The sequence below is a fragment of the Rhinolophus ferrumequinum genome, chromosome 5, assembly GCF_004115265.2.
Source record: "Rhinolophus ferrumequinum isolate MPI-CBG mRhiFer1 chromosome 5, mRhiFer1_v1.p, whole genome shotgun sequence".
NCBI classification, from domain to species: domain Eukaryota; kingdom Metazoa; phylum Chordata; class Mammalia; order Chiroptera; family Rhinolophidae; genus Rhinolophus; species Rhinolophus ferrumequinum.
Window position 1 is genome coordinate 61,145,067 of NC_046288.1, and position 16,191 is coordinate 61,161,257.

At 35.0% G+C, this 16,191-nt stretch overlaps 1 protein-coding gene across 2 annotated transcripts in view; it reads left to right on the forward strand.

Moving 5' to 3' along the window:
• The first annotated feature begins 458 nt into the window (after positions 1 to 458).
• The window catches only part of TMEM156 (transmembrane protein 156), a 32,670-nt gene continuing 16,937 nt past the window's right edge, over positions 459 to 16,191 (forward strand). The window contains exons 1-4 of one of the 2 annotated variants that reach the window (XM_033106168.1): positions 459 to 612; positions 9,969 to 10,235; positions 11,797 to 12,057; positions 15,828 to 15,947. In XM_033106168.1, coding sequence (XP_032962059.1) covers positions 525 to 612; positions 9,969 to 10,235; positions 11,797 to 12,057; positions 15,828 to 15,947 — 736 coding nt within the window. In that variant the 5' untranslated portion in view covers positions 459 to 524. The remainder of the gene's footprint in view (positions 613 to 9,968; positions 10,236 to 11,796; positions 12,058 to 15,827; positions 15,948 to 16,191) is intronic. The other variant, XM_033106167.1, reaches the window with a different exon arrangement.

A 16,191-nucleotide genomic window follows, 5' to 3' on the forward strand; every position in this document is an offset into this window, starting at 1 on the left:
ATTTTGCATGTGTCTTTATCCTTACATTTTGTACTGTTTACCGTCATTTAGACATATTGTTTTATGAACTCTGGACTCTAGTACAGTGCCTGCCTGGCACTTAAAAGTGGTCAACAATCATTTAATAAGTAAATGAATGAATGACTTCCATACAACCTGGACACTACTGACATTCATCATTTTATTTTTGGTAAGTATATTGTGGGTTTATATTTACTCACACAGATTGGTACACAAGGGAAAATAGCTTCAAATTTAGATAAAGACCCCTTTGCTTCTTGATATAATTTCTTTATCTTGTTTAGAAGATAGTTTGAAAGTGCTTATTCGCAGTTTTTTTTAATGTCAAGTGACTCAAAATGAAGACGTCTAAGTTCAAGGCCTCTTTTTTTTTTTAAGTATTACCCAAAAGGAAGTATGAGGTAAATTGCGTAAACTTACAGTACCACAGAAATGAAACTTAAAGCAGGAAGAAACATGCCATCGATGTACTGGATGGGAACACATGTGTCATGTGAATAGACATGACAAAAACAGCTCTCCTTAAATTACTTTTAACAATAGTGATCGCATTCATTTTAATATTGCCAGAATATTTCAAGACACCAAAAGGTGAGTATGTAATTATAATTTATCTTTTCTTTTTCTAATTTTTAAAAATTATGACAGCTAATGGTTAGAGGAAATGTCTTCATTTGGATACATGCTGCATGGGCTGAAGCTCTCTGTCTGAAAAACTAATAAAATGAGATTGCTATTTCAGTTGACTGTTACATAGCATAACCTTATTCACAGCACTTAATTATTGTGGTCTACAATAATGAACTGAAAAAAATATTTAAAATCTGTAGTCTAAATTTCACACGAGTTTACAATAATCTCATCACATGATTTTGCTCTTTGAAACAGCTCCCTTCAAAAACAGTTTTAAGTATGATTTTATATTCTGGAATTCTTTTATTAAGAAAATAACATTTCCTATGTTAAAAATGCTTGAATTCCCTCCATCACAACTATTTCATACAATAACTTACTATTACTTTTTGAAAAACAAGAGTATTTAGATATTTTCAAACTACAATTAGAGTAAGATGGATCCAAATTTGAGCAGGTGTATGTGTGTGAATATTTGTAACTAGAGAAAAATGGAACAAAATGAACTCTGGATATTTCAGAGTATTGTGATATGATTGCTGGAACCTAGGATAGGAAAATAAATAGATGTAAATTTAAACTATTTTTATATTTCAGTAAAAGATTTGAAAATATATTAATGTGATTGTTTGGATTACAGTTGTGCTCCCTGGCATTGATAAGAAGAAAAAGTAAAAAGAAAATGCTGTATTCTATCATTAAAAAGTTATATGAACTTGATTAAAATCAGGGAAAACCTTATATTTGATGACTTGCTGCAATAATCATTGTTGCATATACATAATGCTAAGTGGCTAGGTAACACTGTCTTTGCTAATTACATTTGATGCCATATTGCAATGAACATTTAATGTTGCATATACATAATGCTAAGTAGCCAGATAAAAATATTTTTGGTAAATAAACATCAGGATTGCACAATTTTGTATACGATTGAGTTTTTCAAATTTCTCTTGGTTTTTCTGGCATTATGTCACTTAGATTAAACAATTATTGCACATATTTTCAATTCTTTATTTCACTGAGTGAAAATGTAAAGTGAACAATTAGAATTGGACTAGAGATAACCTATTTCAATTTTTAAACTATTGTGGGCTGAGAGTAAGCTCATTTGATAGTTAGGCAGGTCATACAGATATACCTAGCTCCTCTAAAAATCAGATTGGATCTATTGAAAATCAGGTAATCAACCTAAAAAAGATTTAAGAAACTATTTGCTAACTACTGGTTAGTGTTTATGAAAACTGGTGACTACCATGATTGGTAATAATTTTTGTTCTCTTGGTATCATAACTGATTACCTCAGCTCTCTGTACTACCTTTTCTGCCTTAAAATAGCCATTTCTCAGACTTAAAATAGCCATTTCTCTTTTCCTGTTTCAAGAACAGTATACATGTCCTTGGACTCTTTGGGGTGATAAACTTATTTGGCAATTTTGTTTCAAAGGAAACCTCCTTCGGGCCTACAAACAAAAATGTTTGAAAACCACCATCTTATCTTGATGTCACTTTATGGTAGAAGGAATTTTGCACAGAGCCACCATAAACAAAAAGTTGGTTATTAGGCAAAATGCTTTACACATGTAATAATAATGCTTTTATTTATTTATTCTTATAATGATTTATGGATCACCAGGAATAAGTTCATATCACCTCATTTTATTCAGTTCTGTGTTGATTAAACTAAGAGCACATAATTGGTTTGATTTTTTTTTAAGTAATTTTTAAATCACAATAATAGTTGCCTTATGACATGAGTTGATTTGTTCACCAGTATATTTTATAAAATAAAGTATTTGGTAAAATTACTTAGATGATAAGCTTAGAGTGTTCTAGAAGTGTTAAAATTAACCTTGAGATTCTCCTGTGTAGTCTCACCCTCCCTATCACTTTCTTGTGTAGTTTTTTCCTTTTTTTTAAGTTCTAGTCACTTTAATTTCTAAGATAAATATTATAAATGATTTTTACTTATAAATTATTCACTGATACCCTGTCTTTGACACGTCAAATGAATTCAAAAGGAATCTTAATGAGGAATAATGTATTCAAGAAGTCTAATAGATTTGATTTCAAAATAATAAACCCTCTGAAGGCCCGTGTTAAAAATAGAGCACTGTATTTGATCATTTTTCATCAAGCATGTATCCGAGTCTCTGAATAATCATTACTTGGAATATTCAATTATCATAATTACACAGTATTAGCTATTTAGTCTAAATTTACTAAAGAAGAGAAACGTCTTCAATGGTGTTTGGGAGTTTTAATGAGTTTGCATTGGGTGTGCACTGGCAAGAGAGCTTATTCTAATACTTTCAGTTTATGTGAAAGGCAGCTCATCATCCTAGGATACAGTAGTTAATGTAATGATTTGATATACTTATATTGCATGCAGATAATGGAGATATAAAAGGGAATGGATATATTTTGATTCAATTAAGGGATTTGAGTCACACCAAACAAAAGATTATCAACCTGCTTTCGTTGGACTTACAATGTTTAAGAGAGGAGAGACCTAGTTAACTCATATAAATCTCAGTGATCTTTTATTTATTTATTTTTTCACTTGAAAAGTGTCTGCCTATACTAGGAACCCGGGGCTATAAAAATGAAAGGCAATTCTACCTTCACGGAGTTTTCAGTCAGGGGAAACACTGACTGGTAAATAATTAAATATGATACTGTAATTACTAAAATAGCAATGTAAAGAGGCGCGACGGGAATGTTCCTAGGCCTGACTGGGGAAGATAGTCCTTCCATTTTTATTGCGAAGAGAAATAACTGTCAGAGTTCTACTGATCACCTAATATTTCTTCTTACCTGCTTGCAGAAGCACTTTCTAAGAAAAGCAATTGCTATTGATTTTCAAATAAAATGTACTCATATAAATATCTCAGAAATTCATGAAAGCAGGAACTATAGTGAGTGTATTCCTGATGATTTGTGGCAACGTGGGACAGGAATAGTACAGGTGAAAACACCACCAACCTAATTTCATGAAGCTGTTTTGACTTCCTTGCTTACTTTGAAAAGTCTAACTGACACAAACTATGTTTACCAGCTTCCATTTCCCCTTCCATTTTACACTTTCTGATAAAAACAGTAGTACAATGAGCAGAGAAATTGAAGAACACAAAGGATAAAGGAACTTTAATTACTTATGAATTAAATCCTAAAGTATATGAGCATTTGTACACATTATTTATGTCTATAATATAAAATACAGTGTTATTAAGGGTGACTGCAATTAATTTGCCTGAAAGTGTTATCCTACTTCTCAAAAATGGGCACTTTATTTTCCTCATATTGACTGGCTCATTAAAAATTTACTAAGTAGTAAGGTTTAAGACATAGTTTTATGACTATTTTAAATTTTTTAATTTAACAAATACTTATACATGTACTAGGCACTATAACAAGTACTTTTATGTATAATTCATTTAAACTCATTAAATATTTCAACTTATTCATGGTTAGGCATCATTCTCAACAGACTATTCTGAAAATGTTCAGAAAGAAGGAATATAACTAGATGAATTGTCTGAAATAATCCGTTTCTTCCCAAGTTCCCTGACAACTTTGTTGTAAGATTTTCTTTCTTACTGAATATTGTGAATCTTTAGTTTTAGAATGGCTACAAATGGACACAATATTTTTACATACATATTTTAGACAATGTGTTGGCAAAATATATATATATATATGCTGCATAGCATAATGTTTTTCACTGCTTTGGCAGAACTGGCCTTTTCTCCCATCTATTAGGTTTCGATACCAGCAAGCCTTGCTTAGGCTGCTTTCTCTTTGTCTCATTGCAGTGGCAGATCAATGCTCTCTCTCCATATCTTCTTTATTTTTACAGAAAAAGTGACTTTCTCTAAAACATTAATATGGTAAGCTATCTCCCCTTTACCTTGCTTTGTTTCTTTTCCTCATAGCACTTTATCACCTATAGAATTTACTTATTGATTGTGTATATTTTTTTGTTGCCTGATTTCTCCAAATAGAATGTAAGCTCGATAAAAGTGAGGTTTTGTCTGCTTTGCTCATATTTCACGCACTTAGAACAGTACCTGTCACATTAGGCGGCATTCAATGAGTATTTGTTGAGTGAATTTTCTGAGTCATATTGCAAAGTAAAACATTCTTAAAGGAAGCATTTCTCATCTGATCCTTGCAACCATCTTTTGATTTAGGCAGGCCAGGCATTATTATCCTCCTCTTACATTTTTGAAATGCAAACTGTCATCACAAACCTAGAACTTTTATGTTGTGCAGGCTGTGAAATCTATTTCACAGAATCTTTACTTAAAATATCTGTGTCTCTTTACCTTGAGTCATTTTCCTACCACTTTTCTTTTTCCCCATGGAGAATTTCATAGTGTACAGTGCCTTCGCTTGTTTGGCAAGTAAAACCAGCAGTCTCTTTTTTCTGTTCCAAACCTGCCATTTATGCACTGCTACCAAGTAATCCAAAACTTTGCTCCTTGCCCCCAGAAAATATTTTAAATTGTCTTCCCCAAATGTTCTATGAGCAAATCCATATCCTTTCTAGACTCTCCTATTCCCGATCTGGTTAACACCATGGATGTATCATCCATATGCAATGTATTTTTTTACCCTTTCCCACTCAGTATTACTAGAGAAGCATCAACGATTGGACCCAAAATGGAAATATAATTGTTTAAGGTTTTGCTACTGAAACTGATACTCTTTTGAGTCTATGCCAGTTGTCAACAGAGGCAGACCTGTGACTAAACGAAAACAACATCTGTTAACCAATGTCTCTGCAAATCAGACAGCGAAACCATAAACTCTTTCCTATCCTGGTAGCTAATATTTTTAAATTTCTGAATTATGCTACAGAATATCCAAGAGTGATGAAAGATCTTTGGAAACGATGGCAATGTTTTATTTTTTGGCTATTTTTTTAAAGGAATAATTTGCAATAAAATGGAAAGATCTTAAATGTTCAGTATCATGAATTTTGACAATTGTATGCACCAATGTAACTACCACCCCATACAAGATACAGATTTTCATCACTCCCAGGAAGATCCCTCCTGCCCTTTCCTGTCAAATCTCCTCACGCCCCCAGGGCAGCTTTCTGAGCAGTGCCACCATAGTTTAGTTTTGTGCCTTCTTATGCTTCATATCAATGGAATCATCACACTGTATCTATTTTTGTCTGGCTCGTTTAGCTTAGCATAATGTTTTTGAGATTCATCCATTGAGTGCACCAATAGTTCCCTTCTTTTTATTGCTAAGTAGTCCACTGTAGCAATGCACCACATGTGTCCATTTAGCCACTGGGCTGTTTCTAGTTCTTGGCTATTATACATATGCTGCTATGAATATTCTTGTACAAGTCTTTGTATGAACATGGGTTTCCATTTCTATCAGGTAACTACCTGGAGTGAAATAGCTGAGTATATTTAATTTTGTAAAACACTACCAAATACTGCTCCAAAATGACTGCACTAGCTGTATTTCTAGTGGCAAAAATTTCTTATATTACCTAGTTTACTTTTAATATCCTGAAGCAACAATTTCGAAAGTGTATTGTCTGAAATAACACATGCTTCTTCCAAAGTTCCCTGACAACTACTTAACAAAGGAATACCTAGGTATTGGGAAAATATGACTTGATATATAGTAGTTTCTGGAGCTTTTCTTGTCTGTCAAATATTGAAGGTTTATTATAAATTCTCTTATTTTTGGAGGTCAACAGAAGGTTGAGACTTCTGTTCTTTTAGTCATAACTTGAAAAACACTGGTAGCACAAAAATATAAAATGTGACATAAAACATTTAAAACTTAAAAAAACCTAACTGAACTGATCAGAAAACTCTCGAAGGGGGAAAATGGCTAGAAATTACAAATCCAGATGGATAAGCAACAGTGAACAAATTGGTCACTTCAGGAACATCGCTCTATTCCTGGTGGCCTTGAGTCTCAGTATCTTTGGGTTGTATGAGAGAGACAGAAGCCAAAGCATAAGATGTGGACACAAAAAGGTGACTAAACTTGGCTATGAAAGCTGCCATGAAATTCATGGACAGGTATTTATGTGAACATGCTTTAATTTCTCTTGTGTAAATTCCTAGGAGTAGAATTGTCAAGTCATATGGCAAGTATTAAATATATTTAATTTTTTAAAAAAATTTGTGTTCCAAAGTGGTTGTACTATTTTACATTCCCACAAGCAATGTATTAGAATTATAGTTCGTAGCAGCATTATTCAAAACAGCAAAAAATAGAAACGACCCAAATGCTCTCTGTCAGAAGAATAAATAAATTGTGGTATATTTATTCAAATGAATACCACAAATAATTAGCTACAGCTATATGCAGCAATATGACTAAAACATATTAAGCAAAAAAAGCAAGGCATAGATGAATACAGTATATTCTGTATATATGTATATATTTCTGAAATATGCTAAATGAAACAATGTTATTTAGGAATATATACATTTTGGAAACACTCTAAGATAAAGCAAAGGGGTGATAAATACAAAATTCATGATAGTGGTAACCTCTGGAAAAGAAGAAGTATGTAGGAATGGGAAGGAATCAAGTGTTTCAAAGATGTTGCTAATATCCTGTTTCTTAATCTGTGTGCTAGATACATGGTGTTTATTTTGATTATTCCTTAACCAGCACAATACATTTTATATATGCTTATATATATGTTTATGATAAAAGTTAAAAAGAAAATAAAGATAGTTCATGTTTCTTTAGTCTTACTCGTTGCTTTTCTTAAAAACAAAAATAATTGACTCGGACATTTGTCCTACACTGTGATGTATTTTCTTAATTCCATTTAGTATTCCATATATATAGAATACTGTACCCTGAGAGATTGCCACCTTAGTGCTGGAGTAATTCTGAAATGTGTTTCTATCTCTGGGAGCGAGACTTTAGATATCTAACTCTCAGCAATATTACTAGCAGTAGTTAAATTCATAAATATTTGTTTATAGAGATAAGAATATAGCCGACCTGATACCAAAATGATTGAGTAGAATTCAATTATTTCTTGAAATTATACCAGGAAAGGATATGGCCTCTATTTCTTTTCCAATTGAATTGTTTAAAAATAATTGTTTAAAAACCATTATAAAATGATCTCATAGCTAAATATAAAGGATATATTATCAATTCTAGAGAGCCCAGTGGTTACTTGTAGGATAAGACTGCAATATTGACAGTAAAAATTTCTCTATCTCCCTTCTAGGTCATATCATAGGAATATAAATTCAAAAAGTTGAAAATTTCATAAGATGAAAAATTCCAGTAAGGAAAATGGAAAAATGGCAAGAAAAAAGTTTTTCATGTGCTTTAGTAATATAAAAAAGCTCATAGAGTTCAATCAGATGGTGCATTTCTGTCTCCCTCTTGGGACATCATTATTGAAGACAATCTTTTTTAAGATTAGTTATTATTTTATTACAACTGTGTTTATAGATATAGTAAGACATTATAAAACTGTGTATTTGAGTAAAATACCATCTCCCCACCATAAACCTTTATAGTAACTCAAGTATGAAATGTGTTTATAGCTGGAAATCACATATGCATTATTATAGAAGCAATTTCAAATGTAGAAGGTAATGAACCTTTAATTTATTAACTAAAAATAAAATCAGTAATGAAACATGTATGGAATTACTATTAAATATGAATTCCACAAGTGAAAAAATGCTTTAATATAATTTAATAGCTTGATTTTCTTTGAAGTTTGAACCAAGATGTACGACTAGAAGTGGTCATTTTAAAAAATGGAGTAATTCTATTGTCGTGCTTCACATTATTTAGAAAATTTAAAAAATATGTTTGCCCTATATGATTATATGAGAAATGGCACAGAAAGACACATAAAGGTGAAATTGAGCATGTTGGTTATTTTCTTGTACTAGCAAATAACTGTTCGACTGGAAATGTCTGAAAGAGAGGTTACCTATTCCTTAATTGATCATTACTGCTAAATAGGGATTCCCGATTTTTATATCGTGAGCTTTAATTACTTGTGTAAATTAAATCACAGATAATTCTAACCTAAATGAAGGATAAATTTTTAATTTTTACTTCGGAATATGGGTTTGCATTTTAGATAATATACATTTGTACAAATTTCAAGTGTTTTCATATGCACAATACCACCTGACGCTACTATAGACCCATGAAGTTAGTAGGAGCTAGAGTTATTGTCTCTATTTTGCTGATGAGAAGATGAGAGTCACGGAGATTAAGTAAATTGTCCAGGTTTCTTGGCCGATATAGCATTAGTCTTTGTCTTTTGAACTCCTGTATTCTTTCTAGTATACCATCATTTCCATATTTGATGTTTGTCTTCAGACAAAAATAAAAATTATGTTACGCTATTAAATTTCATCTTTGGAGGTTCAGGTAGGTTGAATAATGTCCACCCTAGGATATTAGGTGCTAATCCCTAGATTCTATAAATATGACCTTGTAAGTAAAAAGGGTCTCTACAGATGTGATTAAGTTAAGGATCTTCACATGGGGAGACTATCTTGCATTATTTAGTGGGCCCTACATCCAATCACAGGTGTCCTTATAAAAGGGAGGCAGAGGGTGATCTGACAGAGACAGAAGAGTACAAGACAGAGAACAGAGGAGAAGGCAATGTGACCACAGAAGCTGAGTTTGGAGTGATCTAGCCACAAGCCAAGGAATGCCAGCAGCCACAGAAAGGTGGAAGAGGGGGAAGGAATGGATTCCGCCCTAGGGCCTTCAGAGGGAGCGTGGTCCTGTGGACGTCTCGATTTCAGACCAGTAAAACTGGTATTGAATTTCTGGCCTCCAGAACTTTAAAAAAATGAATTTCTTGTTTTAAGCCACCAAGGTTGTAGTAACTTGTTACAGCAGCCTTTGGAAACTCATACAAATACTGTTCAAGTTTTCCATTCCTTATTCAACTCCGTGAAATTGACTTGAATCTCTATTTTAGAACAGATGAATTCAGAGGAACCTAAGGTTTGTCCATTAAAACTTTCCCAGAAGAGAGAATGGTTAAAATGCTAGTTTTCAAGCACTGCTCTGTAAGGACTTCTGTTCCCTGAAAATTAATAGAGAATGTTGTCAAATTTTTAAAAGAAATATTTAAATGGAATAGATATTGTTAATTCATGGAAAACAAAGTCTTGTCACTGATAAGCTGGAATGACAAAGAATCCAAAGAATCTGCCTAAGAAAAACTGGAAGCTTATTGTATATTTATTTGAGTGCCCAAACCTCAACATTTCATACTAATGAAAGTTTTGTTTTGTTTTGTTGTTTTTCCTTCATAGGAAACATGTTGGAGCTATCATGTCTGGAAGTGTGTTTACAACCTAATCTCACCTATTCACTCTCCTCAAATTTTTCTTTCATGACTTTTCTGCAACCAGTAAGGGAAACTCAGACTCTGATGGGAATCTTTTTAAATCACTCCAACTTTCAAAACTTCACCAGGATTTGCCAAGACATCATAAGTGAATTTAAAATGTATTCCTTATGTTTGGTTTGTGAGTCCAAAGGAAATGTGGATTTGATTTCTCAGGAACAAACCTCAAAAGGTAAATGCAAAGGGAAAGTGAGAATAAAATTTGTTAAGGATAAATGACCTTATTCTGTTAAAAAGTTATTAAAAATATATTCCAAAGTTCAGTTTACTGGCATTGGAGCACTCAGTGGGGTAGCTTTTGATGAGTGACTTGCAAGGCTTTGGGATATTACTCTTCACTGGTTTACTTTGAGTTATCCAAAGCAAAATATCTATTCTTAAAATCCATCGAAATGCCACTGTAATTCACATACATGTGAGTTAAAGGATTATTTAACACTAAAAGTAAAAACAGTTCATTGACAAGTTATCCCGGTCATTATGGCTGTGTAACAAATCACTCCAAAACTCAGTGGCTTAAAAAAAACAGCAATCATTTTATTATTTCTGTTTTTTTGTTTGCTTGTTTGTTTTTTTTTGGTGGGTCAGGGATTTAGAATGGGCCTAACTGGGCATTTCTAGCTTGGAGTGTTCCAGATTGTTGGAATTAGACAGTGACTGGGGCTCAGGCAGAGGGGGACTGAAGCAGCTAAAGGCAGGTGGGCATTTCTCTCTCTTCAGTTTTTCTCAGAACTTTTCTATGTGGTCTTTCCACTTGGGCTAGTTTGGGCTTCCACAGCATGATGGCCGTAAGTTGTTGAACTGTTGCATAATGGAGCAAGGCTCCAATATTATATTCCAAAGAACAAGGTGGAAATTGCTTCACCTTTTCTGGCCTCACCATGCAATGTCACTTCCTCTGCATTTATTGGTTACCAGCAAGTCACAAACACTCCCACCCAGATTTAAAGGGAAACGCATTAGGCTCCACCTATTTATGGTATAGTGGCAACATTTTAGGTTAACGTGTGTGTTATAGGTTAAACTATATTGAAGTCCTAACATCCAGTATCTCAGATGTGACATTATTTGGAAATAGGGTTATTGCAGATGTAATTAGTTAAGATGAGGTCATTAGGGTGGGCCGTATTCCCATATGACTGGTGTTCTCACGAAAAGGGGAAACTTGGACACAGACATGCACACAGGGAGAACACCAAGTGAAGATGGAAGCAGAGGTCAGAGTAATGTTTCTACAAGCCAAGGAAGGTCAGAGATTGCCAGCAAACCTCCAGACCCCAGGGGAGAGATCTGGAACAGAGCTTACCCTCAGAAAGAAGCAATCACGCCAATACCTTAATCTCAAAAGTCTAGCCTCTTGAACTATCAGACAATAAATTTCTATTGCTTAATTCACCCAGTTTATGGTACTTTGTGATGGCAGCCTTAGCAAACTAGTATAATGTGGGATGAGAAATATTATTGTGGCAATTTTGGAAAATAAGATCTGTTCCACAAGTCACCAGGGAAATGTCTGTGTTTTCTTTGAGATGCTCTGAGTCGACTACAACCCTGCTGTCACCTGGTTTTCACAATCTTACAAATGTGAGCCCCTCAATCATTATTTTTAGTGCAGGTAACTTCTTGTTTCTACTTTTTTGTATAGGAAGGAGGTAATTTTAGTTTTGAATTGTACACGTTTACTTACTATGTATTACTCTTTTGCAAATAACATCTTCATAATCTCTTTCTAGTTCTTATCATGAGTGGATCAATGGAAGCCAAAGCAAATGATTTTCATTCGCCTTGTCAACATTTTAACTTCACTGTGGTTCCTACAGTTGACCACTTGGAAGAATATAATGTTACCTGCAATCTAAAAACCCGCACTAGAAGGTCAGCAAACGTGGAGGAAGATCCAATCAAAGAAAAGTCTATAAACCATACTTGTAGAATTGTGAACCACACGGATAATTGTGTACACATTTCTTTGCACCTAGAAATGGATGTAAAAAGTAAGTTTTTAAGGAAACTAGAGGAAAAAGAGAAATTAAATAAGGGCGACCACATTAACTTCACTGAAAGTCAAATAGCTGAAGAATTTTACTGATGGAATAATATGACTGCAAATGTTAGCCCTTTTATGTTAATTTTTCTTTCAAAATGTGCATTTCATGGGGCCCAGCTGTACCTAGAGGCAGAAGAGGCATCTATGGGTTGTGATTTGAGGGGCACTAGAAGACCTTCTACCCCAGAATAACTTTTGGACATGCCTATTATCTGTGCTTGAAGTAATACTCTTACACTTAGGTATGAAAGGAAGAGAATATTTTAAATTGGTAAATATTCATGTACAGAGTGGTCTATTATTAAAATTTTACTTTGAATTGATTTAACATGTCCTATCTTAGAGATGAGAACCAGGCCTGGATTAAATGCAATTTTTGTTGTAAAGCCACGAAGATAGGCAAGGTATAGATTAGGTACTTTGGGTCATTGGATGATTCTGGGGAAACATAGGAGCCAGAAAGACAAAACTTACATGTACCTTAATTCTGTTTAAGGCCGATTAACTTCCTAGTCACCCTCTTCTGAATTACCACAGTTGATCCTTTCTACCAAGCAATGTGTCCTCACTTCACCCATAAAACCTACTCTTGAAGACCATTGTATGAGATAACCATTTAATGAGTGCCTGCTGTATGCCTGGCAGTGTGCCAGGCATTGGGGACACAGAGATAGACAAGTGTAAAACAGTCAAGTAAGCGCTTTCAGTGCGACAGGTGCTATAGTAGAGTAATTTGCTGTGCTCTTTGATATTCCAGACAGATGGGAGCCTTTCAGATGGCTTTTGAATGCTTTTCTAAAACTTTAATTACTTTTGAGGGAACTATTTAAAAATATTATGTTTATTTTAAAGCAAACACAAATACATAATATGTATGTGTTTTAAAGTTATATGACTCCAAAGAAATTTCTTCTGTGAGTTCGTTTGCCCAGACCTCTACAGCCTCTGCAATGAGGGGGTGTTTCAAGTTGTATGTCTGTATATGGGTCACGGGAGAGTATATGAGAAAGTCTGAATAGAGGGGTCAAGTGCCTCTGGTTCAGGAGTGAGGTCGGAAGGTAGGTTTTGGAAAGGCTGCATAGGGAAGGCAACTATGATGAAATCTGAAAGATAGAGAGGTGTGGATTACAAATACTAAAACAGATTTATTTCAATGTATTTTTATGTACCCATTTAATTACTTTTTATATTTTCTAACACATAAAGGAAAAATGAGCATTTCCATTATTATGATTATAAAAAGATTAATTTTTGTGTTAATGGAAAAATAAATTCTAGTGAGAGTGAAATGACAGTTAATTTTGGGGGGTCCATAATTCAGAAAGATGACAGTGGTCCATCAATACGTAACCTTGTATTCTGGAAAAACTATATCCATTTTGCCATGCGTAGATTAAAAAGTTAATCATATTTTAGTCTGCTATGCAAAGACTAATTTGATCTCCTTTGATAGCCCTACCTGCCAGGGGGTGAAACTAAATATAGTCCAATCTGGTAAATTTACTCTGAAACAATAAATGTCTCTTTTTTCAGATTCATGTCTGTTTCCTCTTGTCCCTCTCCAAGATGGCTGCAGGGATGTAGGTGGGCAGCTTGGGATGTGAGGAAACACACTCTTCTGTATTTGCCCTGGTGTTTTGGTGGTTGTACTGGCTGGCCTAGCCCCAACTGTGCACATTCGGATATTACAATGTAAATTTGCCGAATGCATGGTTCTTGTTTTACAGCTTGATCAATCAGTGCCCAGTGACACCTTGGTCATTGGGCCTGCCTTGGCTCTCGCGGGCTCTGCAAATATTTTATTCCAGTTAACTACATGCTTTTATTTTGCTGAGTGAGAAATGCAAATCTGGCAGCTGTATAGCATGGAATGATATTGGGGAGGCTGAATGCTTACATCGCAGTCAACTTTTACCTTTTCTCCACTTAGCCTCTTCTCTAAATAAATGTTGACTGCCTATTTAACGTACCACTGCCCGTGGCGGGGAGTCCTGTGAAAGAAATACCCAGATCATGAGCCCACAGGGGCAGTCATCCAGGGGTATGAACAATTTATGTATCTTGCTAAGTTGCATAAGTCCTAGCTCTGGTTTGTGTGCAAGAAAAGGGTAGAGAAGGTGGCTTAAAAAGTCAGTAGACAGTTGTGTCTTGGACATGATGAAGTAGCCCTCATTTAAGTCATTGATTCCTGGGTCAGCTGTCCAGCGTGTCTTTATGGGACCAAAGGAGACCATGCTAAGTTCTTGCTGGGTGGTGACAACCCTTCCCGTGTTGGCTCACTATTGTTTGAATGAACAAGTTTTTACCCATATCCTTATAAATGTAGGCTAGGGCAACTCTGTTAATTAATGTACACACTGGATCTGATCATTGCCATGAGAGCCCCTGAGGAAAGGGGGTGTGGTTGTTCCTCTGGACTCTTATATGCTTCAGGCCAGCCCTTTCTCTTTGTCTTTCCCTTTCTTCCCCAGCATCCTCATACTCACTGCATCACCGTTGATTTGAGGTTATCATTTTGGCTGCGTGGCCCAGGGCCAAAATTATTCATTACAAATGATTCAGGCTCTGATTCTGGTACTCTGCTATTGTGTGGTTTTAACCTGGTGATAGGAATGACCGTGAAACTAACATCAACATAACGTAAGTGAAATTAACCTTAGAATTTGGGAACTAAATGGATCTCTGGAAACCACTTGGTCAAGGTTCCTTCTTTAATACCCTCATTTCATACATCAGGAGAGCAAGTGACCCTGTAACAGTGATGTTAAAATATATTTAGCTTCTGTTACTTCAGTACCCCACAGGAAATGCCTTGCGCCATCCCTTTCCCCTAGATTATGGAAATTCCTCTCTCTGCCAAGATTTTGGAGGCTTACACTCCCATTTGTCACCATTCTCTCTGGAATCATCCCCCACCTTTCTGCCCCCTGTGCTGGCTGAGGTGCTCTTCCTGCTGTGTTGTGTTCTGCAATTGGCCCTGCCCTGTTTTCTTCAACTTCCCCCAAGTGCCAACAAAACAAGGCTGCCAAATGGAATTACAGCAAAGCACAAGAGAGCAAACAACTTAAAATTAAAATGAGACATTTCCTGAAATTAGATTGCTTAGTTTCTTGGATAACCACAGCATAGGGAAGTTGTAATGACGCTATATTCCTCAGGGCTCTGTGTGCCCCTCTGAGTCTACCTAAACCTTCTCTTCCATCTTGCTATTATTATTCCTTCAACCCATTCCCCACCACAACTTTAATTTTCCTTAATACAGGGCATTTTGCCTTGGTTTTGTTGAAACTTCTCTCATGTAGGTTGTGTGGTAGTGGGACCTGGAGAGGGGTCTCAACTTCTCCCACCAAGGAGGTTTTGGACCCGTTCATGTGTTCTTTCCTAGAGGTTGTCATCCTCCTCAGCTCAAATTGTTCCTAGCCATTTAAAATAACATTTTTCAATGTTACATTGAGTTCAGTAAAAAGATTAAGTTAAAGAAATCTAATAAAATATGTAAGAAATTATTTTTCCCTTGAAATGTTGCTGAATTTGCATATATATACATATATATGTATATGTACACACACACACACACACACACACACACACACACACACACACACACACATATATTCGGCTTTTCAGTTAAGGGCAGAATATGTACTAGAACCCAGCTATACCACCACATAGCCTCTTACCTGTTGAATCATTTTATTGTATTTTTATTCTTTGCAGATTTCTCTTGTTCCATGAGGATCATTTGGTATATTTTAGTAATGCTAGTTTTCATATTTTTGCTCATCCTTATTATCCACAAAATACTTGAAGACCATAGGCGAGTGCGGAGGTGGCAGAGTAAGTATTGAGAAATAAATACATCATTTGGGATAATCCATTTAGTTTCAAGGGACTCTTAATCTTATCTACAGATTCAATTCCTTTTTTCAGTTCAATTTACCATTTACTAAGCACCGACTGTATGCAACTGGCAATTCTAGGAGTATAAGCATAAGTAAGGCACAGAGCCAGTGTTCCAGGACTTTCACATGTCTTTCTCCCATCCAGACAAGTGAATAGGAGGGAAAGAAAGGGTGGGTGA